This window comes from Accipiter gentilis, chromosome Z (genome assembly GCF_929443795.1).
Source record: "Accipiter gentilis chromosome Z, bAccGen1.1, whole genome shotgun sequence".
In the NCBI taxonomy this organism is placed as follows: domain Eukaryota; kingdom Metazoa; phylum Chordata; class Aves; order Accipitriformes; family Accipitridae; genus Astur; species Astur gentilis.
In genome coordinates, this window is record NC_064919.1 from 83,360,388 (window position 1) to 83,388,010 (window position 27,623).

Sequence of the window (27,623 nt, forward strand, 5' to 3'; positions counted from 1 at the left end):
CACACTTGAAAGGACAGATCAAGCCAGAAACAGTGTTAAAAAGGAGGCTAATCAGAAATGGTCTAAGACACTAATCTGTTCAACTGCCGTTAAATTTTATGAGAACAGAGATTTTAATACTGTATTAAAGTCACATTCTGTAATTTTGCCTTTCCTCTGTTAATTTTCGGGGATTTTTTTCAGAGTCGTAAACAATGAGCAGTGTGCCTGACGCACACTTGTATAAATAAGAGTCCCTGAGGGGGATGTCTAAATACGGCTAACTACTCTAAGTATACTTAATTGAATTATATTAGCATAATTGTCTATATTAGACATCCATCTTTCAATTGCTAGTACAAATTCAGGTAAACACTGGTGCATTCCTATAACTAACTATAAAATTTACATGATTTATATGAAATGAATTAATGGTCTTCAGTTTAATTTTTAACAGTCAACATCATTATCTCAGTATCACCTTCTGAGGTGGCTCCAGCAGGTACCTTGGTTTACTATCTTTCCAAGAAGACCCACTGGCAGCTATTTTGCTTATCACAAATATCACAATCTGGCCGACAGAGAGTAACATTCAACTTGGGAGAAGATGTCGACACAGTTGTAGAGTGTAAATCATCATTATGAGAAACTAAACTCTGCTGAGGCCCATCTTTTGCTTGTTGCATATGTTTGTTTTCCTATCTGTCATCATACATGGAGGGCTTAAATATCTAAGAAAGGCTAAGAATGAGAGACATATAGAAACTATATATATCATTGTTTCTATATATTGTTTCTATATTGTTTGTATATATATTATATAATATATATAGTGGACAAAGTGAGGACAATTCCTTCTTTTCATTCTAGCTATGCATTCTTACATTTCAGTCTCAAAATACACATCTTTTAGTGTGTAAAGAAATGACTTTCAATCATTTGTAAAGACATCAGACCATTAACATAGTTCATGAACTGACAATCTGAGGGAACGCAGAAGGTTTCTGTGCTTAGGTCCTACGACCTGTATGCAAAACCCATGCAAAAGGAAAACTCAAGTACTGCAATATTCCACCTTAACTTCCAGCCTTCCCCAGATTACTTCTCAACTAGATACAAATGTGATCTGCCGTAACTGGGAAGAAGGGTAATTAACTGCCATATATTATGTATTTGCAAGAGACACCATGGATATGTTTGCAAAGTGTTATTATTTTATTTTATTTATTAGCTGGCTTTAATTATAATCCTGGAGGAAACTGAATTACAGTCTAACTGCAACATGGTCTGACAGTGGAGTAAGTTATAGCTGCCACCTTCGTGGCACTATAGGCAACGCAGCAAAATAAAGTGATTGGTTTCCTTCTTCAAATCTTCCAGACATGATTAGATGAGAGACTAGTCAGAGATGGAAAAGTCTTTAGACACAGAGCTGCTGTTTCTTAATTCTGTCGGCTAGGTTTCACAGCTAAATAGAATCTTCTGTGATGGAATCATAGTGATTAATTAGGTAAAGCAGCTGCACCCAGCCTCTTGTGCAGTTATGACTTATGTTATCCTCACTGCCTATAAACCTCCATCAGCTCTGCTCAATTAACTGAGGTTAAGCATTATAGATTATTGAGGAACTGGGTGATGGTAAATCAGAATGACTTTCCCAATTTGAAAACAAAGGGTGGTCAGGTGTTTCAGAGACAAGATTCAATGCCAAGCATTTGCAGCACCATTCTCGGCCATAGACACTGGGTGGACAAATCATTAAAGATGGGGTTTATCATAACTGAATTTAACAAACAAGAGGCTAGGCTTAGAGACCAAGCTGCTCTTTATGGGGTGACACATAGCCACTGGAAAGAGGCAGCCTTTTCAGGGGGTGATTCATCCTATGCTAACCATCCAAGCCAGATGAGACAAATCACCACTCTTTCTCCTTATTAACCGAAGAGGGACTCTGAATGACTGGATGTCATGCTCAAGTTTTATATGATCAAGGTGGTGTGAGATAAATAAGGACCTTTCTGCCCAATACATATTCAGATGCCTGAAATTCCTCATGGAAGATGTAGCAGAAGATCCTCAGAGCGTGGTGATGAGTCGTTTGTCTTGAAGATGCTGATCTAGTACCAAATATCTTTCAAAATGTGGCATGTAGGGGCTGGGTGTGGAGACATTCTGAATCTTGAGATTTCATGGGCTTGGTACACCTAAAAATACGGCTAAGCTGTGTCTGTACTAGTAATTTGAACATACCCAGGGAGGCACCCGAGCACATCTCTACTGTTGAATTGTTAAAATGATCCCTAGCTTGGTTTCAGACCATGGCAGGGTAGCACCTTTGTAACCAGTTGCTGAGCATGGTGCAGAACCTAGCAGAGTCCAGGGACCGCTTCCAAGAGCAGTTTGTGCGCGGTAACCCTGCTGTGAAGGCTAAGAGAGTTTAATAGTATGGAAAGATGCTCCGTGCCAGATGACCTTAATGTCAGAGAATGGGCATGTTTAATACATGAATCCATTTAAGGCTTCATCTTAGGCTCTGCCCTCTTCTGCAATCGTTTCTGTAACACAAACTGACTTGAAGCAAGGTACCCCTAAAACTACAGAGCCAAGCCAGTGTTGATATAATATATCCCCCAGCAGGGTGGGTAAAACAACATAATAACTAATACTAAATGGTTTTCAGTTGACTCAAAGCTTAGGCATCTGCCTGAAAAAGACCAATGAGCATCCCTCAAGATTCCTCACGATAGTAATTCCTATGGTCTTTTATGCATGGAACGACTGCTTCATTCCCCTCTATGCAGTGTGCAGTATTGGAACAGTCACAGATGTTTCCCCTTGTTATTTATTGTCTCATAGCTGCCATCTGTTCAGTGAAGCCTCCTGTCGTCTCTCCACCAATACTTAGCTCATAAACTCTTTGGACAAGCACGTCTCTTTGTCTCTAGGATGCTTGACCTAAAATCTCTGTGGCAATACAGGTGAAATAATAATAGTAATTACAATAGTATAAACGCACACTTCAGCTGCTGGAGGCAGGAAACAGAAAATTCACCTTAAATGCATGCACGTGTTTGTATTCCTCTGAAATAATCTTTCCAAAATAGAAATATAGCAACAAATTATCTAACTATAGACACTAAAGTTGTACTTTTGATGGAGAATTTCTGACAAGTCAAAAAATACCACTGGATTTTCTTGAAGGGAAAGTGGAGAACAAAATATCAGACTTTAATGAACTGAAATTCCTCATGAAACCATAACCTTTTCAAGTTCAACAGAGCAAAACAAATCAACTGCCCCCCAAATCATCCAAAATATAATTAGTTGAAACCCTGTGAAAAAGTCAAAGAAAAAAAAAAAAAGAAAAAAATGAACATTTACTAACAAACATACATATTTTTCTAATGTTATCAATTATCACTCCAGGACAAACACAAATGACACTGACTACTATTATGGTTTCATGGAAATCACAATCTTTATTTTTTGACAAAATGAATGCATGTATTAGTTGTAAAATTTATAAATAAAACTCAATAGTAAAAGAAGTCTGGGGGAAAAAATGGTCCATGAGACTATACTCTACTTCATGCCAGCTTTAAAAAGGAATATTTAAAAGACCTGTCCAACTGATCGATCAAGTGATTCACTTGGATGGTCAAGGACTGTGAAAGATGGTAACTGACCTGATGCAATTCTCTAGTAAATCGAGGGCGGAATGCTACATTGCAGATGTTATTACATGCTGGGACAGAGCTGCATCGCTCTAGGAAGGGCTCTGGGAAGCATCAGACAGACGGTGCCTTTGTGTGCTCCTTGGTGGGACGCAGGAGTGTGGCCAATGGTGAAACACTGGAAGAGGTTGCCCAGAGAGGTGGTGGATGCCCCATCCCCGGGAACATTCCAGGTCAGGTTGGACGGGGCTCTGAGCAACCTGATCTAGTGGAAGATGTCCCCGCTTTTGGCGGCGGGGGTTGGACTAGATGACCTTTAAAGGTCCCTTCCGACCCAAACTATTCTGTGACTCTAATGCACGGCATGTCTGTAGGACACGGTAGCTCTGCTAGCCAGTCCCGGTGAGCAGAGGGGACAGAGCAGTCGCCCTGCAGCCTCCAGACAGCTGGTGCATGATTTGTGCTATGCTTGCCAAGCCTTCCTGCTAAATGGAAAGGACACAATGAGGATAGGGCTTTACAGGGTCAAAATCGGGAACCCCCAGCGTCCCCTTCGGGCCTGGGTCACACACACACATTAGCACACAGACACGTGGGTGCGGGCTGAGCACAGTCTAACCCTAAACCTACATGTGAATGCAAAGCTGAAGGTCAAATCCTAAGGTCCTTAAACAGTCAAAATGTCCATTGAAATCAATGTTATTCATTTCTGGGATGGTGAAATGACCCATGCATGTAGAGAGGAGGCAATAAGTGCATCCGTTGTCCTAGAGCTGGTGGAAGCTGGTTCTGCCTTGGATGCTGGCTTAACTCCTAGCATTTGAACACCAGCCAGGGACCACAGGTTAAAAAACACAGTATTTTCTCCACTCAGATTTGCAGAGAAGGGATGAGAGGGTATGCTAAGTGACTTTATCTATAATACAGAGGAGCCACAGGGCAACCATGAATTGGGCCTTCAAGGAGCTACTTCTGCATGAGGGCTGAAGGGAAGGAACTCCAGGACCTGATCTGGAAGATGCTGTGTCAATGCTGCCTTTTTGAACTGTTACAGGTTACTGTGGTCAGCTCCTGATGGGTGGCTCATGGGGAATTGCCATCAGGTTGTACTTTCCTTTTTTTTCTTCAGGGATCCTTTCAGTTTCCGCCACAGACTATCCTTCCTCTTCATCTTCTTCTCTACCATGGGCAGCGAGGACTCTTTCTTTCGGATTTCCCTCACTAGTCCATGAAAGACATCATCAATGTAGAAGCGGAGGGCAGCTGAAGTCTCGAAAAAGGAGCAGGAGTATTCTCTGGCTAAGCTCATTCCTTCTTCAGTCGAGACCTACAAGGAAAATAAAAGTCCATGAATATTGCCTAATGCACAGAGCATGAATCAACACAAGAACATTACTGTATATGTAGTCTGGCTTTTTGGATACTGCAAATCACTGACCTTTAACTTTACCGGAAAATATTCTAACAGTACCCAATAGAGAAGTGAAAGAGTGAAAGGATCAGACTGAATCCGTGAGATGGTTGAACAGAGCATACTGGCAATATTCATGTGCTCAAGTATATTATTTCCCTAATTCTGATGCATCAATTTTTCCAAGGATTTCCTCTCTTTAGTGCACTAATCCGATAGTTTGATAGTGCTGGTACCTTTATTCCATAGACTGGAACGGATGGCCAGAAAGACTTACATAGAATTAAGGTCCTAGAAAATCCCTGTTCAGCATTAACCTAATCCTGGAGGCAACTTGACTCTTTAAGCATACCAGCTTTCATACCTTAAGATTTTTCAGTCGCATTAATTTCTGAGCATGCCTTCAAGTGTTTTGGTCTTGGCAGACTTGTAATCCTATCACTTAGCTCATGGCCTGAGTAGTACAAAGACGTAAAATGTATTTGTTTTTCAGCTCATCTTCCCTAAGTGGCCTCATGTACTTACTGTTCTCAGAGATCATCGAGGAAATGTGGCTTTGTATTTTGAGGAACTGTAAGGGGAGGAAACACCATGAATCTAGAGGGAACCAAGGCAGCTCTTGTTTAATTTGCCTGAATTTTGAAATGGGGAACTTACTCCTAAAATTTCCATATTGGCTACCTCTTGGCATTTGACCTGCCAGCCTGCTAAATGGAAGGGTGCTTAGCGTGCTGATTAATGTGTGGTTTAAACAGAGTTTAAATGCTTATCATAAGGAGTATCACTGCCTACCATCTGAGGTAATTTTTGCACTTTTGGAGCTCATCCAGTAACATGTAGCAAGTGGGCAGCAAAACACGAAGCAAACCCTATGAGCTTCTAAATGTTAAGCTGGCTTTCCAGCCAATAGACTACCCTTTCTTTTCAGTATTTGAGCATAAAACTGAATGAATGAACTGTATGAATGACATGTATGGTGTATATTCAAATTCTAGGTCAGAAATTCCATCCTTTGTTTATTTGTATTTGGATATCATGATTTATTCAAGTAACTTTCCAACCTTCTGGATAGAAAGGCAAAAAAGTACTTTGAGACAGCCTCGTGAAAGGCTACATAATAGGCTATGAAAAGTCTCAGTTGCTACTGTCTGCCACAAAACTAATCTTGTTGTTTGTTTGTTTTTTTTCTTATTTCTATCTTCCTGCACCCGAAGTGCCATTTATATTTACCAGGGAAACAAACCCTGATATTTCAAGGTACAAACAACTCTCTTATACCCACCATGAGGAAAATGCCCTTTATGATCAAGTTGTGACCTCATTGCATTTTTTGCATCTATCTGTAAAGCTGGACACAGTGAGAAACAGGATTTGGAATGAAACAGAAAATCCGTTCATTCCAGCCTGGAGGTAAATCTGCACCGAGCATGCACCTGCAGGACACAGTCCACAAAATTCCTCCACGTTACCTTTGCACTGGGTCACAAACTTTGTAATATTAGTAGGATCATTCCTCTATGTTACAGGTATAATCTTAATTTAATTAAGAATATTGTAAGGGTAAGCAGGGAGGTTGTATGCCAACCTGAATAATACTCACTGACACAATGAAAGATTGCTACAGCTTTCCAACTGCTATAATTGCCAACCTTTAGCAAAAGGAGATGGGTAGCAATATGGTCCTTGTTTTTCTCTGGGCAGCTGTGTAAGCAAAATGCGGGATTCAATATGTCTATTGGGCACCATTGTGAAATTGATTGTCTGGATAGAAGACTATTTTGGTCTATTTTGGACTTCATAATCATTTTTTTCCTTGCTATGCCTTGTTTGAGCTGAAGGAGGATTTTTTATTTTATTTTGTTAAAGACACTGCAGTTCTGAGCAAATGATTACACAGAGCTGCAGTTTCAGTGAAGATTTTATCCATTCATTACCTAAAAGGAAAAAAACCCGCATATAAACGGAAACATCCTTATGTTAAAGAACGGTAAGGTCGTAAATATAATTAAGGTGCAAGCACAGCAATACTCAAATATAAAAAATGGCTCTTTCTTTTGCTCTGTGATTTTCTAGTCTTTGCCCATCTAATTCCTCCTTTGTTCCACTCTTCTTTTTTTCCTTTTTTTTTTCTCTTTTCAGGGATCAAAACTATGTTTTCTCCCACCTGCAAGGAAGAACAACTGCAGGGAAGACATGCTATGCTCTGTAATGAAACAAGACTGCTAAGAGCTGTGAGAACTGGAGAACACTCAGGAGAAATAAATTGTGCAGAAAAACTTCCTCCCAGTCTCTATGTGGCTGGAGGCTTGTAACTTGGCCAAATTTGGCTGGATTTCTATAAAAAGCAGCAAAAGTTTTGTTTTGGACTTCAGTTCCCTGCCAAATTACAGTGACAACATTAAAGTTATTAATGGCAATAGTTCATTTTAAAAGCATGATATTTTTCTTAAATCTTGCCCTCAGGACCTGATTAACTGCTTTGGTGAAATTTTATGAACTAATTCAGTATGAGGAGGACACCTGGCACAAACAATTTCAGGACATTTAGCTGGAGATTTTCAGCTTCAAGGCTGAAAACAGGTTCCTCTGAAATCTAATGCAGTCATAATTATCATTACTGCTTCTAACACCAATGGAAATAGAGCTATAGTAATTTAATTAATCTGTTTGCTGATGAAACTGTAAATATAGAGGGATATCTAGAGGAAAAAAACACACATTTTTCTTTCAGTTCATAATTTGGTCAAGAGGCTAGACACCTATGGAATGAGAAACAAGAGATAAAGCCCTTGATGAGGTCACTGACGCCCACATAATTCCAGGGATTTACCTTGTTCCCATCTTATTGCCAGAGGAGAAACTGTATCACAGAAATCCATCCCTGATCTGCACAGCTCAGGGACTTGTTGACAAATTGCAGCTTCCTCGGGTCTGCATCAGTGGAAGATATGATCTGTCAGCGTGACACGGACAGACAGGTCAGGGAGCGAGGTCATTCTATTGAATATATATCTGGGAAGCAGAGCTTTATATCTCGTCTTTAGAGTAAACCTCCATGATTGAATCTGGCACTGTTTCCCAGAGTATAATTCTGGTTATATTGATTCCAATTTAGCTTGTTCCTTTGCTGGTAAAGCTTAAGAAGGGAATGAAGGTGGAAGACTGGCGTAGTGAACATAATGAAAAATGAAAATTTAAGAGCTGGCAGAAGCTTCCTGAGTTTCATCCAAACTTTAGAAACTGTGATTGTCTGGGCAGGGTTTGGATCAGGACTTACAGAAGCAGGGCATGAAGCTAGCGGTATAACCAAAGAGCAAGATGTCCCAGAAGGACAAGTCCATAAAATGGGCAAGAAAGGCTCACGAACGCGATGCGTGACCCTGAGGAAAACAGTCTTTTCACATCTTCCTTGCAAAGTGCATGGTTCTGAGAACCCATTTGGGCACATGTGAGTTGAGAGGGAAGATATACCAGTTACAACAGCACGTGGACTGTGGAGAACACATGGAATTGTAGGCTGAATTTGGGAGTTTTTCATCTCTGGATAGTTCAGCACAGCTTCATACAGACAGGAATTATTCACTGGCTACAAACCACATTTTATAGCATTAAGATTCTGTTTGTGGCTTTTGCAAACCTCCCTTGGAAAATTACAAGTGAGATTAAATGCAACGCTGACAGCCTGTGAAAGCCATGATGGATGAGCTGCCGTCTTTAAGACAGCCAGCTCCCCACTAAGGTCAGCTCCTGCACAACCAAAAGGAGAGCACAAAGCCACCCGGGCTGGATGGTGGGTGGGGAGGCACTGGCAATCATTGGCCCCCATAGGCAGAACATAAAAAAATCTGTATCTGAGAAGGAAAGTGCAAAGGAACTAAACAGATTAATAGCCTATCTCTGCACTTGGATTGTCATTAGCTGGAAAATCTCCATCAGGATCAGGCTATTTTGTGTTCAGCTTTGTGTCTCCTTTGGTCAAGGCAACAACAGAAGCATCCCAAACTAGATTTCTTTGACAAAGACTCCAGAGTCAACAGCATCACCTTGGCAAAGCTAGTGGTGGTCTTCATGCAGCAAAACAATGCATTTCCACTTTGTATCTCATCCCTGCAACGGCATGGTCTACTTGGGATCGCTTTGGAAGGTTTCCCCTGTGATTGGGACCTCCAGGTTGCCACGGAGAGGTCTGGAGGCTGCAGGTGGAGTGCTAAGGGTTGCAAGGATTCTTCTAAATTACTTTGTTACTAACTACTAAGTTACAGACTTCCACCCCGGCAGTCCTCATTAACTTTGCAATGGGAAACAGAGTGATAATTATAGATCCAAAAGCTTCATTCCGTGATTTTTTTTTGCTGAAGACATGTGGTCTTGATCACTAATCAAGAGACAGAAGGGGACACATGAGTGCTCACCTAAATCCCACTGAGGCTAACAGGAGGACTTCCAGTGGATTTTGATCAAGCTCTATTTTTGACAGGCAATAATTTATGTGAGCTGTAAACAAAAGATAACTGTTTAAGAACATAGGGAGGGAAGCAGCATCTTGAGCAGCCTTGTTTGTACCACAGTAAATAATAAAAGGAGTAGAAAAAACCAGAAGTACTCTGAATGACGTCTAGGAAAGATCCATGTCCTTTCCCTTCATCTCTGGTGGATTTCTTCTGTTTCCAAACAGGCCCCATTCCAGAAAACAAGAACCAGATGCCAGGTTGTGTATTAGCACCTGGATATCAATTTAGAGACAGGCAGACAATCCAGAAGAATCCACAGAAATGTTTGGGTCCCTTCTCATCACACTCCGTTCCCTCAGCATATCAGAACAAACATAATAACCTTTTGGTACAGGCGCAAACCTATAATATGTCACAGGAAAAAGCTGGAGAGATCGACAGTATTCACATTTTCCTCAGTCTCTAATAAGCAAACTTGCCAAGAGAAAAAGAGAAAAGTAAGCTCACGGGTCTAGAAAATGAATGCCATCCCAGACAACAAAAAGCAAAAAATAGGTATTGCCTATCTGACATGAATGATAATTTTTTTAACCCCAGCACTGACCACTGACTTTATGCCCAAGGCACTCCCGCACAGCACCTGCGAGTTTTCTTGTTAATGATGAACAACAACCAGGACCAACCAATTTTCACTAGTCTCAGTCCATCGTGCTATATCTAAGGTACCAGGAAGAAATTAGCTGGTCCCCGGCCAGCCAGCACTGACAACCGTCAGGGACCTGCCCAGCAATCGGGACAGGGCAAGCTCCGTATTTTTATAGATGGGATTGGGTCCAGCAAGAGCCGATGTGTTCCTGCATTGTCACCTGCCTTCCCTAGAGCCAAAGGCTTTCACTGTAAGCACTTGTTTCTTGTTTGGAGCAACATGTGACCCAATCCACTAACCCAGAAGCAGATCTATTATATCTATGTCATTTTTGACAGTTACTCATTTTTTTTCCTTGGACAAGTATTGTATCAACAGGCACGGTGGCAGAGACTTTCTACAGGCTGGTATAAGGATCTTTCCAAGTGTGAAATGCTATTGTTCAGATCAAAGCTCAAATACTCAAATATTACAGCAGTGGCTGGGGTTGAAAACCTGAGCACAACCAGATAAAACAGAAAAATCAATCTTTCTGTCTTTTTAAGACAAGCAGCACTGTTGTTATTTGTTTACATAGTATTTGTCATGGAATATTTTTTTAAAAAGAAGAAAAAAATGTTCTAAGCCCTTTTACCCTTCTTCTCTTTCTTCAGATATTTACATTTATAAACTGCCTATCATATTCTTGCCACTGAGAATGACATCCCTGAAAGAAGGGGAAAAAAACTAAGATCAAGTGGAAATCAATTCAGGCTGAAAGAAATGTTGAAGACTAGGCTTTGTGAGGAACCAGTGTTTCCTCTTTGTGGCCAGTCATTCAATATGACTATGTTTCAGGTCTAAACAAATGCACAGTAAATGCAAAGTAAAACAAAAATCCTTAGTGTTAAAATGTCCAGTTTCCATCTCCCTCAACACAAACACTCTGCTTTGTTTCAGAATCTTATATGAATTTTAAAGTTAATTATTGCTTAAAAAATATAATCTTGAAACTTTTCCTTCTGCAAACATAAGCATTTTAACCTTTACATACAATCTCATTTGCTCATGTATACACTGCAGCTACCAATTCGATTTGGCCAAGATTCCACTAGAATTCACAACTAGTTTCCGCTGACACAAACCATCATTTTTCATTCAACCAAACATGTGCACCTTATTTTTTATCTCAGTCCCTGGGGAAGCAGACACCTCTTTTCAGCAGCTTAAGCAGTAAATGAGTAACACGCTGCAGAAACGTGAGAGGAGAATTTCATGTCAACGCCATTACTCTTAAATCCATTTGGAAGTCTTCAGAAGTAATTAGTTGAACAAACCTCACTCCGACTTCATGGCAGGCAATTCTGCAGGCTCAGCTTTGCTGGCTTTTTAGATTGCAAGACTAGATGAGATAAAAGCTGCCATACAATTAATCATTATCGTGAGGGCCTTGCAATTAGTTCTGCTCCTCTTTCTCCCTCCCCAGAGTTACATGAAAGCTGGTGTCCCGTAAGAGGTTTCCATGTTTTCCTTCCTGCCTTGCCACTCTGTGACAATTTTTACTGGTTTCACACTTAAGAATTATTGGTAACCAGAATGGGGCCTAGCATGAACAGCCATGGATGTAGACAGGATTAGCAGACTGGGTCAAGGAGAAGATGTGGTCTTGCTGTGTGAACTTACGCCTGGTAGACTGGATGGTATGGAAACAGAACGTGGCGCAGTACTACACATCTCACATCCTCAGCTGTTCCAACCTCTGAAGGCATTTGCATTACAGAGGCTTAGATATTCTTTCCCTTCCCCTCATAACCTGGCCTTTGCATTTGGACATGAAGGAAAATGGAGCTTTAGTAGCGCAGAAAATAATAGTACTATCTGGGGCTTCTCTGATGAACTCTGTGGCTTATTTTTAGGGGATGGAGGATGGAGAGTGTGGGATTGTAAAACTAATTTGCTCATTTTTTAAAAGGAAAACAGTATAATAGTCTTGCGAAAAATTAAATTTCTAGATAGAACGAGAGAGTTTCTGTCCCAAATTATGCACTTCTCATCTGCTTAGTCACTAAGATGGGACATGAAACAGAGCTTAAACTCCCTGGTTTTAGCCAGGAAGAATCATACTCTCATTTGATCCAGGGGAACTGCAAATCGTTGAGGGCTGAGAAAGTAATCTGATGAAACATCACTGAACACTTGCTCTTATGCTCTTCACTATTGACCACTGTTAGATTAGACTGACATTTTCTCTGACCTGCTATGGTCATTGCTACACTCTTATATGAAAACCCTAAGCTATTACTAGCTCCTTCATTAAATGCATCTGTCTCACTCTTTTTCAAATGAAAAAATTCTAGATCCAATGCTAATTCACACTTGAATAATTTCTGTAGAGTTTTAGCATCTTTTGTGATGGAGATTACTGCCCAGCACTGATTTCTGTCTAGTCTTCCTCTCTCTTTTGGATTTTTTTTTTCCCCACACTTTGGATCCACAATATCCTTCTAACACAGGAGCTATACCTCCAGGTAATTTCATTCCTGCTTTGGGCAAACATTTTGAGTAAAGAGAAACATTCTCCATGCAGTTACCTAGTTGCAAAGCAAGCGAAACACGTGAGGTTCCTAGGTCTATTGTTTCCAACATGTGATAATGCTACTTCATTATTTCACAGATGCAATGCTAAATAATTAAATCAATGTCTCATTTCATGTAAAAATCACTACGGAATCAGGGTGCTGGCTGCAGGTTAGACTCTGAAGTTGTTCTTCTCTACTACAGACTGTACTCTTTTGGCTTTATCTTGTCAAAAGCAAGACTGATGAGTGGGTTAAAGCATCTTTATACCAGGAAATGTTTCTAGAGAGATGGCCTCAGGATCTGACTGAATTGGATACTCAAAGCCACATGATCTTGCATCAGTCAGCAATAGCTCTGGGTCTAATTTGAAGAGAATGTGTAAGTGGTAAATCCTTAGCATCAGTCTTCAAGATGAACAAGTACAGGTCAATTGCTCAAAGCATTTTTCAGAGATCTGACAATTTTCTAAATTGTCCATCATCTTTAAAGGTACTTTGATTGCGACGCTCAGCTGAAGACATAGATGGCTATAAGATGGTTGCAAAAAGAAACGTTTGTATACCTGTTCAGCTTGGAACATTCACAGGAGGATACCAAGTTTTTTGTAGGGAAAAAATCTAGGAATTGCAGTATTAAGTTCACAAGAAAGGAAAATCTTTTCAATCTTTTTGTAAGTAACAACAAACAACTCAATTATCATCTGCTAACAACAGATGGTTATTAAAAAATTTACATGTAAAGAAGCTGCAAATGTACCTTTTAGACTTTTTTCCTAAGCAAATAGAAAATTAATAGTGCTGAACTCTTGTTTTAACACTGCAAGTGATTTTTATTGCTTTGTGAGCACAAGTTAACTATTAGTCCAGTTCAGCCAGCCCCCATATTTCTTATCTATCTATAGACTGGTGTAGACTATTTTCATTCATGTGTTAGATATTAAAATTCCACTAGTCACTTGAATTCAATTCACTAGGACTCAGGCACTAAGCAGACTGGGTACTGAGTAAATCCACTTAATACCTGGTAACCTATGCAAATCTCTCTGTTATTATTTCACTTTGAAGATGGGAGTAAGACAGCCTCTAACAGCAATATTTTGTCCTGAAAACACTGTACTGACATGAGAAGATAAAAAAACAGAGCAGGAGTCAGTGAGGATGGCAGGGCGCTGCTTTCAGTGTGTTATTTTCCACAGTTGTCTGCTAAAGATTGGGAAATGTGATACAAGAAATTTGAAGGAGATCAGAAAGAAATCTGTAGAGCTAAACAGAAGACAAGAAAGAGGCAGAAACAGCTGTGTATTTATTTGTGTGTCTTTGTACATATAGTCACAAAGGAGAACTGTGAGTGAAGTAAAAAACCCCACACAAACAAAAATATTGTTGATTCAGACAATTGAAATAATCTTTTGAGCCAAAGTATCCAAAACTTATGTTCAGTAAAATGTGTCATTTTTAGACATATGAGCAGACTACTGGAATTAAACTCTGAAAGTTCCCTTTATGTTTAAGCTGAATATGAGTTTCCAACACTAGAATAAAAAGGTCACAAAAAATACCTGTTCCAAAGGCAGTAAAAAGTGTTGTGTGTCCTAACACCACATATTGCTTCACACTACATTAAGTGCAATGCACATATACTCTGGTGTATGGTTTTCCCATCTAAACATACTCCCAGACACAGCTTGCAGGCAAACAGAGAACACCATGCTACTTTCCTGACAGTGAAAAGAAAATTGCAACAAATCTCTCCCTTTATCTCTGTGCAATTGTGGTCTGCTGAGATTCAGGGATTCTGTCCAGGCTGCTGAAGTGGGTATTCAACAGAAGGGAGGCAGAGGAAGAATTTGTAGCAGATTTATAGAGATTTGGGCTGCAATGGAATAATTGAATATATTTTTCAGAAGTTGTTTGCTGAAGTAAGCAACTGTTGAAATGTATGAGGTATCACAGTGCCTTATGCACAATTTACAGAACAATGTTTCACCTTTCCACCTGTAAGAAAAAGTTACTCGATGCAATGAAAGGGGGACGTTGTATCAGGAATTGCGAGTGGTGAGCTCTTGTTTTTTTCCCTGGAACATGTAATTAATTTTGAGGGTTTAATAATTTTGAAGTTTATTGGGAAGGTTTGTCAAACAATCTCATTATGGGAAATACTTGCACAGTATCTGTATTAAACTAATGGCATTGATCTTCCCCATGTCAATATTAGTTCAGGCAAAATATTACACTTTTTCAGAACATGAATTGACTGAAAAAAATCATGGGAGCTTCACTAGAGTCTTCCTTTTCAGCTCCTTATGATGTGCTGAAAGGAGAGCTCATGGATGAGCAAAGGGTCTTTTCTCAGCCCAGGAACATTGAAAGAGAGAGGCCCATGACATAGGAACCTTAAAACGGGAATGACAGCTGCATAAGGAGCATCCACTTAGCTCCATCATGTGATGTGATCCACCAGCATGGACAATGTGTAATAAAATATTTAGTCTGTACAACTGCATATGAAGGGGATAACAATGAGAAATGAATGTGCTGAGGGAGAAAAATTAAAAATCTTAAATGGCCAGTGGGTAGGAAGAGCTGTAAGAATGCATTTAGCTAATTAGACATAACAAGCTCTCTTATTGCCTGCTAACCTCCCTCAAATTACCTCATTTTTGCTGCAGGCTGAGAACATGCACTCGGGTAGTTTCCGTGGTAACTTGTTTGTACTTCTGTGGTTAGCCTGTCCTGTTGGCAAGCTCCCCGTTTGGTGAGCGGTTTCTTTGGATAATCCTTCTGTATTTGCTGCCTGTGGGCTTTGATTTTTACTCAGAAGACTGAACACCTTAAAGTAAGCAAAGTAACAGCTAACAGCTGGCAGAATCTTAACTTTGTTGAATAAAGTCCCAAACTTCTTGCACGCATCCCCAAGACATCTTGGATACCTTACTAACAGAAATTTAAGCAATGATGATGCTCAAGAATTAACCAGTGGGTTTTTTTCTAGAATCTAATTTTTGACTGAAGCCACACAGGTTGGCTGGAATGCAAGTTCTTGTTGGTTACCACAAAAGAAAGGATCTAGTGAAGAGAGAAGAAGACAGGAGCAGAAGAGTGAAGGTGGAAGGACGGTGGGGAGAGGAAGACAGATTATATCTTAATTATGCTAGCTTGGGGGTAGAATGAAAACACAGACTCGTAACAAACAGAATGGTGGAAACTCCTTGCTAGAAGCATCTGTTTAACCTCCTCTATCCATGATGTATCCATCCAATTATGCAGATATTCTTTTGATGTGTAAAAGATGCTGTATTAACACACCCTGGGAGCCCAAATCATGATTACAGCTGATAAACTCATATTCTTATCCAGAATAACAGATACTTCAGATACCACTGATAAAGCTGTAGCTCAGTTTACCCAGCAGCATGCGTGAATGTGCATCTACACACATCAACACACACACACACAACTAATGCTGCTGGGGTCAGGTCGAGCCTCTCCAATATACCTGGCAGAAAAGTTTGGTTTTACAGCAAAACTTGGATGTAGATGCTGACAAAACACTGCTCTAAAGAGTCCCTTTGGTACTGAGAGGCATTCAACATCAGCTCCTCTGCAGATTTGAGCTGGTTTCTGACATTTATTTCTCGTGTTTCAGTCAGCCAGCTAGTTCAAACCCACAGCCTGGCCAGATTCTGGAAACGGCACTGAAAAGGTGAAAAGACAACTTATGTAGCGCAGATGCCGCAAGCCAGGCTGCCCTCCTGCCCCTTCTCAAGTTTTTCCAAAAATTCTTAGAGGAAAAATGGTGGGTTGTAACCTGGAGTACAAGCAGGCAGGTGAACCGCTGCTTCTGCATCCTCCCAGACAGAAAAGACTGAAAATGAAGGATAGGAAATACATAACACATAAGTTACGATACATACTTAAATAATACTATGTGGGAAATAAATAATACCTGAGAACATAACGAGTAGCGAGGGCTGTGGGGAAGAAAGATACAGTTTCTCAAGAGTAACCTAATCTGGTTGATGAAATATTAACAGTATTTTATCACTGATAAACATGGTGGCTGGTAGGTAAATCTGGAACTAGCGCAGATCACCATGTGTGCCTGGATGAGCAACACCATGGTTCAGACTAGAGAGTGGAAATGTAACATCTTTACTCAGCCACACAGGTATAACAATGACAAAGACAGACAATAACTCATTTGATTTCTCTCATGAAGCTTGTTCACAATTTCTTAATGGCTGTTTTGTTGTTGGTGTTTTGTGGTTTTTTTTAAATACATAAATAAGCCTAGGTTTGGGGGAATAAAATTGCTGGTACTAAAAGCAACAGCTGGTGAAAAACAGTAAGTGCTTGAAGCCTTAACAGTTGCTGTTCACTAGCAATTCAGGACATGTTATCACCCCATTATTTTTTTACCCTTAGAAATAAAATGAGTGTTATTAAATGGTTTAGAAAATGACAACTGCCTGTGGTAAAGTTTTGCTGTACTCAATGGAAGGAATATTAATAAGAGGACAGGTATGATATCTTTAAGAGAAAGATGTGGAAAAAGAAATGTAGATCCCATTTCAAAAAGAAGAGGCAGTTGCTATGGCTGACACACATTTTTCAAGCTGGAATTAAATATATTCTGCTAAAAGATGTATAGAAATCAGAGAATCATAGCGTGGTTTAGGATGGAAAAGATCTCTGCAGGTCATCTAGTCCAAACTCCTGCTTACAGTGGGTCCATCCAGAGCAGATTACTCACGTCATGTTCAGTCAAGTTTTGAACACTTCCAAGGAAGGAAATCTCATAGACTCTCTGGGCGCTTGTTCCACTGTTCAACCACGCTCATGGTGGGGAAAAAAACCTCATAATTAATCAGATTTTCTTGTGCTGCAAATCTGTTTTCATTTCTTCTCATTCTTTCACTGTGCACCTCCAAGAAAAATCTGGTTTTGTCTTCGCTCTATCGTTTATTAGGTGGCTGAAGACAGCAAGATGATTCCCTTTTGATTCATCAGGCTGAACAAATCCACAAGCTCAGATCTCTCAACCTCTCCTGTTACTTTTTGTGCTCTGTCCCCAAGACCACCTTGGGGATTTCTGCTGAACTCATTCCAGTACATCAACTTATTTCTTGTACTGTGAAGCCCAAAGCAGACACACTACTCCAGATACATTCCCACAAGTGCTGCATGAAGGTCCAAGGATCACTTTTACTAATACAACCCAGGATGCATCTGGCCACCTTCACTGTAAGGGCACATTGCTGGTTCATGGGCAACTCATCATTGTTAGTAAAGATACTCAAAATACTGCCTCACGATTGATCTCTGAGGAATGCTACTAGTAATTCGCTGTTAGCTGGACTTTGTACTGCTCCACACAATCCTTCAAGCTTGGCGGTCCAGCTAATTCCCATCCACCTTGTAGTCTGTCTATCCAAACCATATCTCACCTGTCTGGCTAAAAGGACACTATGAGAGACTGAGTTGAAAGTCTTGTTAGAGTCAAGGTAAACATAATCTGCTTCTCTCATACACAGAGTCACTCATCTGAAGGCCATCACAGAGCTCAGTCAGCTTGTCAGGCATGATTTGCCGTTGGTAAATCTGTGCTAGCTGTTCCCAGGCACTTACTTATCCTTCATGTGCCAGGACGTGGCTTTTGGGGAGGATTTGCTTCACAAATCAATCATCCATTTCTTTTAAGGCAACTGAGATTGAAAAAAAAATTACGGACATAATTGATTTAGCTTTAAACCACTTAGCTCAGATATTGATATTTAAAAATACAGACTTCAGCACATGCTGTACAGACTCATCCAGGAACCTGAGTGTACACTCACCAGCTGAGCCCCCTGTCACTTCAGCCTCACTGAAGCTTCTTCCAAGGTCACTCAGAGAATGTACATGCAAATGTAACTGCTGAGTTGAGATAAGGATAACAAGAGATAACCGTGTCCCATGTTAGTAAAGACAGGTGGGAGTTTCTGATAATGAAAGATTTTGGGTCACTACTTAAATTTTCTACCTGCTGGATTTCTGCTTTGCCTCTTTTTGGTTTTGTTTTTGTTTTTCTAAACACTTTCCAAGTTTTAAAAGCTTGATCAAATACTTCTGACCTTTTTTTTCTTTTTCTTAATAGTATTTTCTTGAAAAAAAATGCAAAACCAAAGTAGACCACATATTATCAAGGAGGGCAGAATAGAGCCTCACAGCCTGAGACAATGAAAAAGGGTAGAAGTACTCAATTCTCATGCCATATGGGCAAGAAGGTTGAGCAAATAAAGCAAAATCACTGAAGTAAATGGAAAAATTCCCATTACACCTTGGTTCAGGCCCTAAAGAAACAAGTCTGGCAGCAAGCAGCCATCCATCTCTGCACAGGTGGTATACCTGAGTATACCAAAAAAAAAGTGGGGGGAGGAGGGGAAAAGTGAAAGAAGGGAACAGCTTAGACCACAGATAGCTTAAAATGACCCAAAAGAATATTTGTTTTTAATCCAGAACGACTGCACCTTTTCATATACAGCTCTGGACACTGAGGCCCACCCATGAAAAAGGTGGTTTGCTGTTGCTTTTCTATGTAGATTTGACATCAATGGCAATAGTTACTTTTCTCTGATGTCTCTGGTGAAAGATGAACTGTTTTGGTTTATATCCACTGTTCCATATTGCTTTCATTCTGGAACATACACTGAACTTTGCACTCCATAATCTGATGGTGGGGCACACTGCAGAGTGCAGAAAAGCTGTACCTATGGGCTGAGTAAATAGCTTAAATGAAAATTACACTACAGCTCATCCACAATAGGATTTAACAGTTTTCAATTTCTTTGGTCTTCTAGGGATTACGTGTCTGATGTTGACTCACTTTCTCTTTTGTTACTAGTGTTCTGTGCATTTGTAAGCCCTGTAGTCCTGTGAAATCAATAGGGTTACTCATAGAAAATACAAATGTTTCATTCTGCCTATCAGTTGTAATAATTCTCTTGTCTTGGGTAAGGATCTCTGTCTTTTCAACTTTCTTGGGTACAACCAAAACACAGGTTTGCTGAGCTGGGTGTCAGCAGGTTGAGTGCACTACTAACAGGACACCATGAGATGTATCTCAGTAGCATTCCACCTGCCTAAGCGTACCTGGCTCTTGTATGAGCAAACAGATGGGCTGGAAAGGTTACAGTTGGGATGCCATGTAGCCACAGATAAAACATTAACACTTCAGAATTTATAGTTATTTTTTATGCCCAGTTAAAGGATTAAAGTGAAATATGCCAAATATGGCATCTCTTCCTACCTTTCTCTTCCTCTTTGCTAATTAAGTTTGTAGTTTTATAGTTCTAGAGCAACATTTTCAGATGCTATAGAAGTTTTTCTGAAAGCCCCCCAAAAAATTAGAAGACAAAACAACAAGATGAGTAAAGAATAAAAAATAGTTATTGAAGAGAAACCTTTTTAATGTAATCCTACTAGGACCAGTGGTCATGGGTATTTGAAAAGATGTATTTAGAACATTATTTTAACACTTATTGATACAGTCCCAAAAGGAATGGAGATGCAGTATTTTGTCTGTCAAATCAATTGATCTAACTAAAAAAAAGAAAACATAGACAAACTTTAAGCTGCACAATCTGTTTTTCCGCTCTAAACCAGAGCTGCAAACTATAAGTTAAAGTTGATTAGGGACAATTGCTCTGATTTTAACTTAATGAAATCAATTATTCACACACCGTAGACAAACAGGTACCATAGCACCTGTGGAGGAGGCTCAGAAGAATGACACAGGCCTTTAAGAGCTCCTTGTCATTATTTCAGTCCTTCAGTATTTCTGGCAATGACACTATATACCCCATTCAAAAACAGAAGAGAGGAGAAGGGAAGTTTGTGCCCCATTTCATTCCCACTGAACAGCTGTCCTGGAGCCTCTGTACTGTTATGAGTTGATCAGTAACTATCAGCTAGCGTCTAGGCAGAATGTGTTCCTTGCCACTTAATACCCATTAGATGTTTTCCCATCATTGTTCTTTATTTTCAATGGTTCTTCCTTACAATTCTTTATGTCCCTTCGCTTCTTATCAACATGTGCACAGTACTTTTATCACCTCTCTTTCATTTACCTAGGCTAAAGAAATTAAGCTGTCTTTAATTTCCTCTGATAGGACCAGCTTGATATGCATTGTCTGCACCTGTTCCAATTTGAATTTGCTATCATCATCCATAAGTAACTACAGCTAATCTTAACTGAGATTTCACTTGTATCTTCTATAATACCTTCGATGCTTCCATGCCACTAATAAACATATCACTCCAAATACGTCTTGATGTGACATTTATTTTTTGCACAATTGCATGGGGTTTGTGGTTTATAATCACCCTGTAAGTGGCTGATATATCCAAGACTTTCTCTCCTGCCTTCCAGCTGATGTGTTATAGCAAACTGTCTTGCTATTAGTCCTTAAGGGCATGGCCTTGCACTTTTTACAATTACATTTAATTCCACTTCTATCACTCCTCTGGGTCACACAGCTTTTCCTCTACAATAATCCTGTCTCTTCTAGATAGAAAATGCTCCCACTTTGTGTTATCAGCAAATTGTGTCAGTACACTCCTGCGTTTTTATGCCTAGGTCATTAATGGAAATGTTAAAGATCAGCAAATTGAAGGGTAATACCTAATATTCTTAGGGGGTAGATCCAGTTCCAACTGGTGGGGTCAGAACCAAACCCTCCCTTTCTAAAATGTTACTTAAATTTAAGAGCATTTGTGATTGTATATGTGTGCAATCCAGCTGTCATAATTTTTTTGCCAGTAAATCACCCATCTCTGTTGGCCCATCTCAACTAACCCATCTGTTACAGTTATACAGAACATAGTAGAGAAAAGGCTGATTTATGAAATACCGGATGATTGTCCCTATCTTTATGAATGTGTGATTATGACTTCCCAGCTACATTGGGTGAAAATAGTCTAATGACATCGCTTTCCATGTGAAAATACCGAGTTGACAGACACTAAATACTCCGTGGCAAGAAGCCACGAAGCTGTGCTGCTCCAGACTCCCCAATCCGCGAATCGCCCTTCGTGCGGCTCCTAGCACAACGGGGGGCCTGTTCGTGACCCACGCTGGTCGGCAGCGCAGTTTTAATTCCAATAATCCAACACCTCGAGGCTTCTATATGAATTAACTGCACAGGCTTGCTTCTAAGTGCCATTTTTTGGAGACGGGGATAGAGCAGATGGGGATTTGTACAGGCCAAACTGTTGGAAGCCAGCAATAAGGAGGGGGGGGGGAAAAAGGAGGAGAAAAAAAAAAAATAAAAAAAAGGGAAAAAAAGAAAGCTGTGAAAGACAACCCTTTCGTTTGTGTGCTTTGCATCGCCACCTGCCAACCTCAGGCCTTCTGATCTCCTCTCAGTGAACCGTAGAGGCAGCAGTTGGAAAGATCAGATATATGCTCAGGGCAATCTGTCAGAAACTACTTCGTCACATTTCCCAACACTAAAACCTGTGGAAATAAAATCTATGTGTTTAAAACTGTAACTCCCCATATATGGGAGAACTACTCTTTTAACACAGAAAAAAATCACTGAACACAGCTCCTTCCCGGACATCTTTTTTTTTTTTTTTTTTTTTTTTAACATCACTAAAAAATTAGCTTTTTTTTTTTATCTCCCTTAAGCATCTGTACCTTGTTTGTTTGCCCCTGGCAACACAGTTGTAATGTCATTCTCAAGGGAGTACACTGAATTCCATTATACAAAAAATGAAATAAAAAATGGCAGAACAAACGAACAGATAAATCCAATGATTATTATTTAAGTCATTTAAATATATTATTTGTCTATGTTTTGCCACAGAATCAGCCTTATTTGGGGCATTATTTGACTATACTTTGTTTTTTCTAAGAGATGAGACAGACAAATGGTGTGTGTTTTGTGGGTTTTTTTAAACTAAGTGTTGAAGTTTAAAAAAAAAAGTTATATGTGAGTATGCATAGACTGCCCTTGAAAAGACAAGAATTTGTGATCAAACTTCTAACTTTTTTGTCCTGTAATACTTCTGTATACCACATACAATATGCTATATAACATATCTCCTTTCAAGTTCAAAGCACTCTGCAGATATCCAATTAGGTTTTATATCAACCTGTTTTATGGTATAATCTTACCATACGTGTCAAATCCAGTGATAAGCATCCAAAGCATATTTGGATAATGAGGAATAGATAGAAGGAAATAAAATAGGTTTTGATCTATACTGTCATCCTTAAAATAATTCACAAGCTGTATTAAATTGCATATTCCAGCTGCAATCGTAGCCACTGCACAAAAGCACAGTATAACGTCATACCTGTTTACCTGTAGAGTTAACAGACTCCTAATTTTTTTATTTAGCTTATGAGGTGGATTTCCTCTCTATCCTGCCACGCACTAAGCGGACTGTTTTCTCTTCATTCAAACCTCATTTCACATGGGTCACGCACAGGAATAAGCTTGGCATCTCGTCCGAGTCTGTACAATGAAACCACCATGTACTGGCAGAATTTGGCAGATTTGGGCAGTTTTTGCTGGAGAGAAGCTAGGCATTATAATGAGGTCAGGACTGAATTGTACTGGCAAGGCTTACGTTGGGATGTTTTCACAGCACTTCTCCAAACTACTCTTGAGTACAGAGGATTCAGCGAGTTTCTGTACTTCCACGATGCCTAAAGGTACTCACATCTTTTGAACGATAAGTTTAAAAATGATTGAGTAATTACCCAGGCAACATAATGTCTTTGGCAGTCCTCACTATACAATGTTCTTCCACGGTGCTCAGAGATTCATAAATGTACTGACTGACCAGGCTGCCTAATATAGTTTCAGAATGTAATTTCTTTCATCTTGTGCTAGAAAGTAGCATGTTGTTAAAATTATTATCAAGTCCAGCCATCCTTCAGAATACCATGGCCTCTGAATAATGTAGTTTCTCTTAAATTTATGCAAGGTGAATTCAGCTCTGCGAGCATATCACTGCAATTCCCGCTCATTACTGAAGTAAAATTTAACATACTGTTTTGGGTTTGTGTGGCAAGGTTTTGGTAGTGGGGGGGGAGGGGGGGCTACAGGAGCGGCTTCTGTAAGAAGCTGCTAGAAGCTTCCCTTATGTCTGATAGAGCCAATGCCAGCTGGCTCTAAGATGGATCCACCGCTGGCCAAGGCCGAGCCCATCAGTGACAGAGGTAGTGCCTCTGGGAGAACACAGTTAAGAAGGGAAAAACAGTTGCTGGGGCACAGAAATGGCAGCCAGAGGAGTGAGAACATGGGAGAGGAACGGCCCTGCAGACCCCCGGGTCAGTGCAGAAGGAGGGGGAAGAGATGCTCCAGGCGCCGGAGCAGAGATTCCCTTGCAGCCCGTGAGGAAGACCACAGTGAGGCAGGCTGTCCCCCTGCAGCCCAGGGAGATCCACGGGGGAGCAGATCTCCACCTGCAGCCCGGGGAGGACCCCACGCCGGAGCAGGGGGATGCCCGAAGGAGGCTGGGACCCCGTGGGAAGCCCGCGCTGGAGCAGGCTCCTGGCAGGACCTGTGGATCTGTGGAGAGAGAAGCCCACACCAGAGCAGGGGGGATGGATGCCCCCCAAGATGGCCGCCGCTCCCTGGGAGAGCCCGCGCTGGAGCAGGCCGTGACTGGAGGACTGCGGCCTGCGGGAAGGCCCCACGCCAGGGAAGCTCATGGAGGACTGTCTCCCGTGGGAGGGACCCCACGGTGGAGCAGGGGCCGAGTGAGGAGTCCTCCCCCTGAGGAGAAAGGAGCGGCAGAGACAGTGTGTGATGAACTGACCCCAACCATCATTCCCCATCCCCCTGTGCTGCTGGAGAGGGGGGTTGGGTAGACAATCTGGGAGTGAAGCTGTGCCTGGGAAGAAGGGACGGGTGGGGTAAGGTGTTTTAATATTTGGTTTTATTTCTCATTACCCTACTCTGGCTTGATCGGCAATAAATTAAGTTAATTTTCCTTCAGTCGAGTCTGTTTTGCCCATGACAGTAACTGGTTGAGTGATCTCTCCCTGTCCTTATCTCAGCCCACAAGCCCTTTGTTATATTTTCTTTCCCGTTTGGTTGACGACCAAGGACACCTTCCACTAGACCAGGATGCTCCAAGCCCCATCCAACCTGGCCTTGAACACTGCCAGGGATGGGGCAGCCACAACTTCTCTGGCCTCAGCACCCTCACAGTAAAGAATTTTTTCTTAATATCTAATCTAAATCTACCCTCTTTCAGTTTCAAGCCATTACCCCTCATCCTATCACCATACTCCCTGTTAAAGAGTCCCTCCTCATCTTTCCTGTAGGCCCACTTTAGATACTGGAAAGCTGCTGGAAGGTCTCCCTGGAGCCTTCTCTTCTCCAGGCTGAACAACCCCAACTCCCTCAGTCTGTCCTTTTTCTTTCATGTCCATGTCTTGCCGATACTTTTAAAATCGACTATCTGTTTTGGTATCTCCATTGTTTGGCTTATGATTTGAGAACTGCTGATTGGTCCTAATTTTCAAAGGTCTTTTTTAAACAAAAGATGCTTTCTAAATATCCCCTGGAAAAAAAATAAAAAATCCCCAAATCTACTGTACATGGATTTTTTTCTTCCATTTACTCATCAGTGACTTAACTTCCCTCTCTCTACAATTGTATTACTGACCTGTAATACTTAGAGTGAGGCCAATAAGAAGTGCTTTTGAAAATCAAGCCACATATCACACATATATCATCATCAGAGTCACTTTAAAATCAATGACAGTCATCAGTCACCCAAAGAAAACCTAATCAACCAAACAAAGGTCAAAAAGACACTCACTTGTATCTGGCCAGTTCCATGTGGTGTCATGCATATTGTTAAAAAAAAGTAAATTAAAATGATAGAGGCAATTAGGTAGCAATATTAAGTCTTTTATCAGAAAAGATTTAATCTTGACCATATTTTCTTTTTATTTTGTGCAGCTTTTGTGATGCATTCTACAGAGTGTGTTTTCGCTTGCCTATTTCCCACCACCCTCCCCCCTCCCCGTCTTTTCAGAAAATTAGAGGCATGGAGCACAAGAAAAGGAAGAAAAGTAGAGTATTTTAGAGGTAATGTAGATCATCTCTGGATCTGGTGAGTTTTCTTAACATAGAAACATGTCGCCCTCCATTTCCCATTGTAAGTAATTGTGGTTATCAGATAAAGCAGTCATCAAAAGGTGTTTTGTGAACCATTGTGCTTATATAAAGCAAGCTGCTGCTTTGTCACTGAAAGAAATTCACAATCATCCATTTTGTATAACTAGTCAGACTAAATTTCTTCACAGTCTATAGATCTGCTTTCTAAGCCTTGCAGATATGTCCCTTAAAGCAAAAGCTTCTGTCCCACAAAGGTAAATGTGGTGAATTTTGACCTCTAGGACTATGCCTGCAGCAATACCAATAACAATACCAATAAGGAGCTCTTTCCACAGTCACAGCTTACGCAGTTTTGGACTCATTAAGTCTCAACTTGCACCTATTTATTTATTATGGGTGCCTCTACTCAAAGATTAAGAAATAGAGGTGCTAACAGACTTGCAAGCTGCTTCTGTATTTTTCTCATTACCACAGTCTCGAATGCATATAATATGTAGCCATAATACTATATAATATTTATAGACTTTAAGGTACAATTAACTAATCAGATCTCCTGCAGAGTAACACAGGCTTTAGGGTTTCATTTGTCTCAGTAGCTTGTGACAAAAATCATCTGCAAAGGCAAGTATCCAACCTTGGCAGGAAGGAGACAAGAGAAGGAGAAGCTTCTGTGGTGGCATGCTGCAGTGGTCAAGCACTGTTGAAAATGCTGAGCATCATTTCAAATATGAACGGGTTTTAAATGTAATCGAATTGAGCTATTGCTGCTTGTTTCAATGCTGGCTACAGTAAACATTAGCATGGATTTTGCCCCCATCTCTATTCCCCCTCGGGTATTTAAACCAATCAAGTCACCTCTCAACCTTCTGTGTAATAAGGCTCTTTAAGACTGAGATCTTTAAGTCTTTCATAGTAATATGTGTCCTGCAGGCCTCGTCCCTGGGATGATATATATTTTATGATATGAAAAAAGAATTTTATTCTATTTTTTTACCCATTCTGGTTTAATAGCAGTGTGATACAGAAGCTTCTTTAGCAGTCAAAAAATCACATAGTAGTCCTGGACAATTGGATTGAACACAACCTGATTCTAAAGCAAAGCACTGTGTGAAAATGGGTAGATCTTTCATTACAGCAGTATCTAGAGGCTGAAGCCAGTGTTTGGGTAGATTTCATATGCCATAATAAGACACAGCCTTGAAATGGGTGGACTTAGTCTACAGAGGCCAAGGAAAAGAGAGGAAAAAGACACAAAGAGATAAAATATCTTGCTCAACTCACAGAAAACGTCTAAAAGAGGGCTGAGAATAAAAAGTAGCTCTTCTGACTCCTTGTGGATTGCCCCTACTGCTTCCCTTTTGCTTTAAATTAATTTGTGAATGTGTTCTATAAACACTGACGCCTGAGATCAAGATCTCTTTAGCTCAGTCACCGTGATGGTGTATAGCCCTTTGGATTTTTCTAGCGGGCATGTCTGATTTTGCTCTGAGAGCTGCAGCATTTGACTGGTCTTGGACATATTACCTATATGTCTCTGAAGCATAAATGAGGACAGCATAGAAAGAGCAGTGGTGATTGATTCTCCCTCCTCACCAACGCCAGCATCTTCTCTGCAGTAGTAGCCAGCTGCTGTCAGAAGAGGACCTGGAAACCCCACGTTAAACAGGCTGGATGCATTATAGCACACATTGTTGGGTGGGTTTTTTTGTTCTTTTTACTATATAATATGTAATATACAAATAGCTCCTGATACCTACACCAGGGCTCTACTGCCTTT

The 27,623-nt window shown here is 40.5% G+C and overlaps 1 protein-coding gene across 1 annotated transcript in view; it reads right to left on the minus strand.

Moving 5' to 3' along the window:
• Window positions 1–3,544: 3,544 nt before the first annotated feature.
• Window positions 3,545–27,623, minus strand: part of RIT2 (Ras like without CAAX 2) — a 174,216-nt gene continuing 150,137 nt past the window's right edge. Inside the window, exon 5 of the mRNA XM_049795167.1 lies at window positions 3,545–4,980. Coding sequence (XP_049651124.1) covers window positions 4,753–4,980 — 228 coding nt within the window. The 3' untranslated portion in view covers window positions 3,545–4,752. The remainder of the gene's footprint in view (window positions 4,981–27,623) is intronic.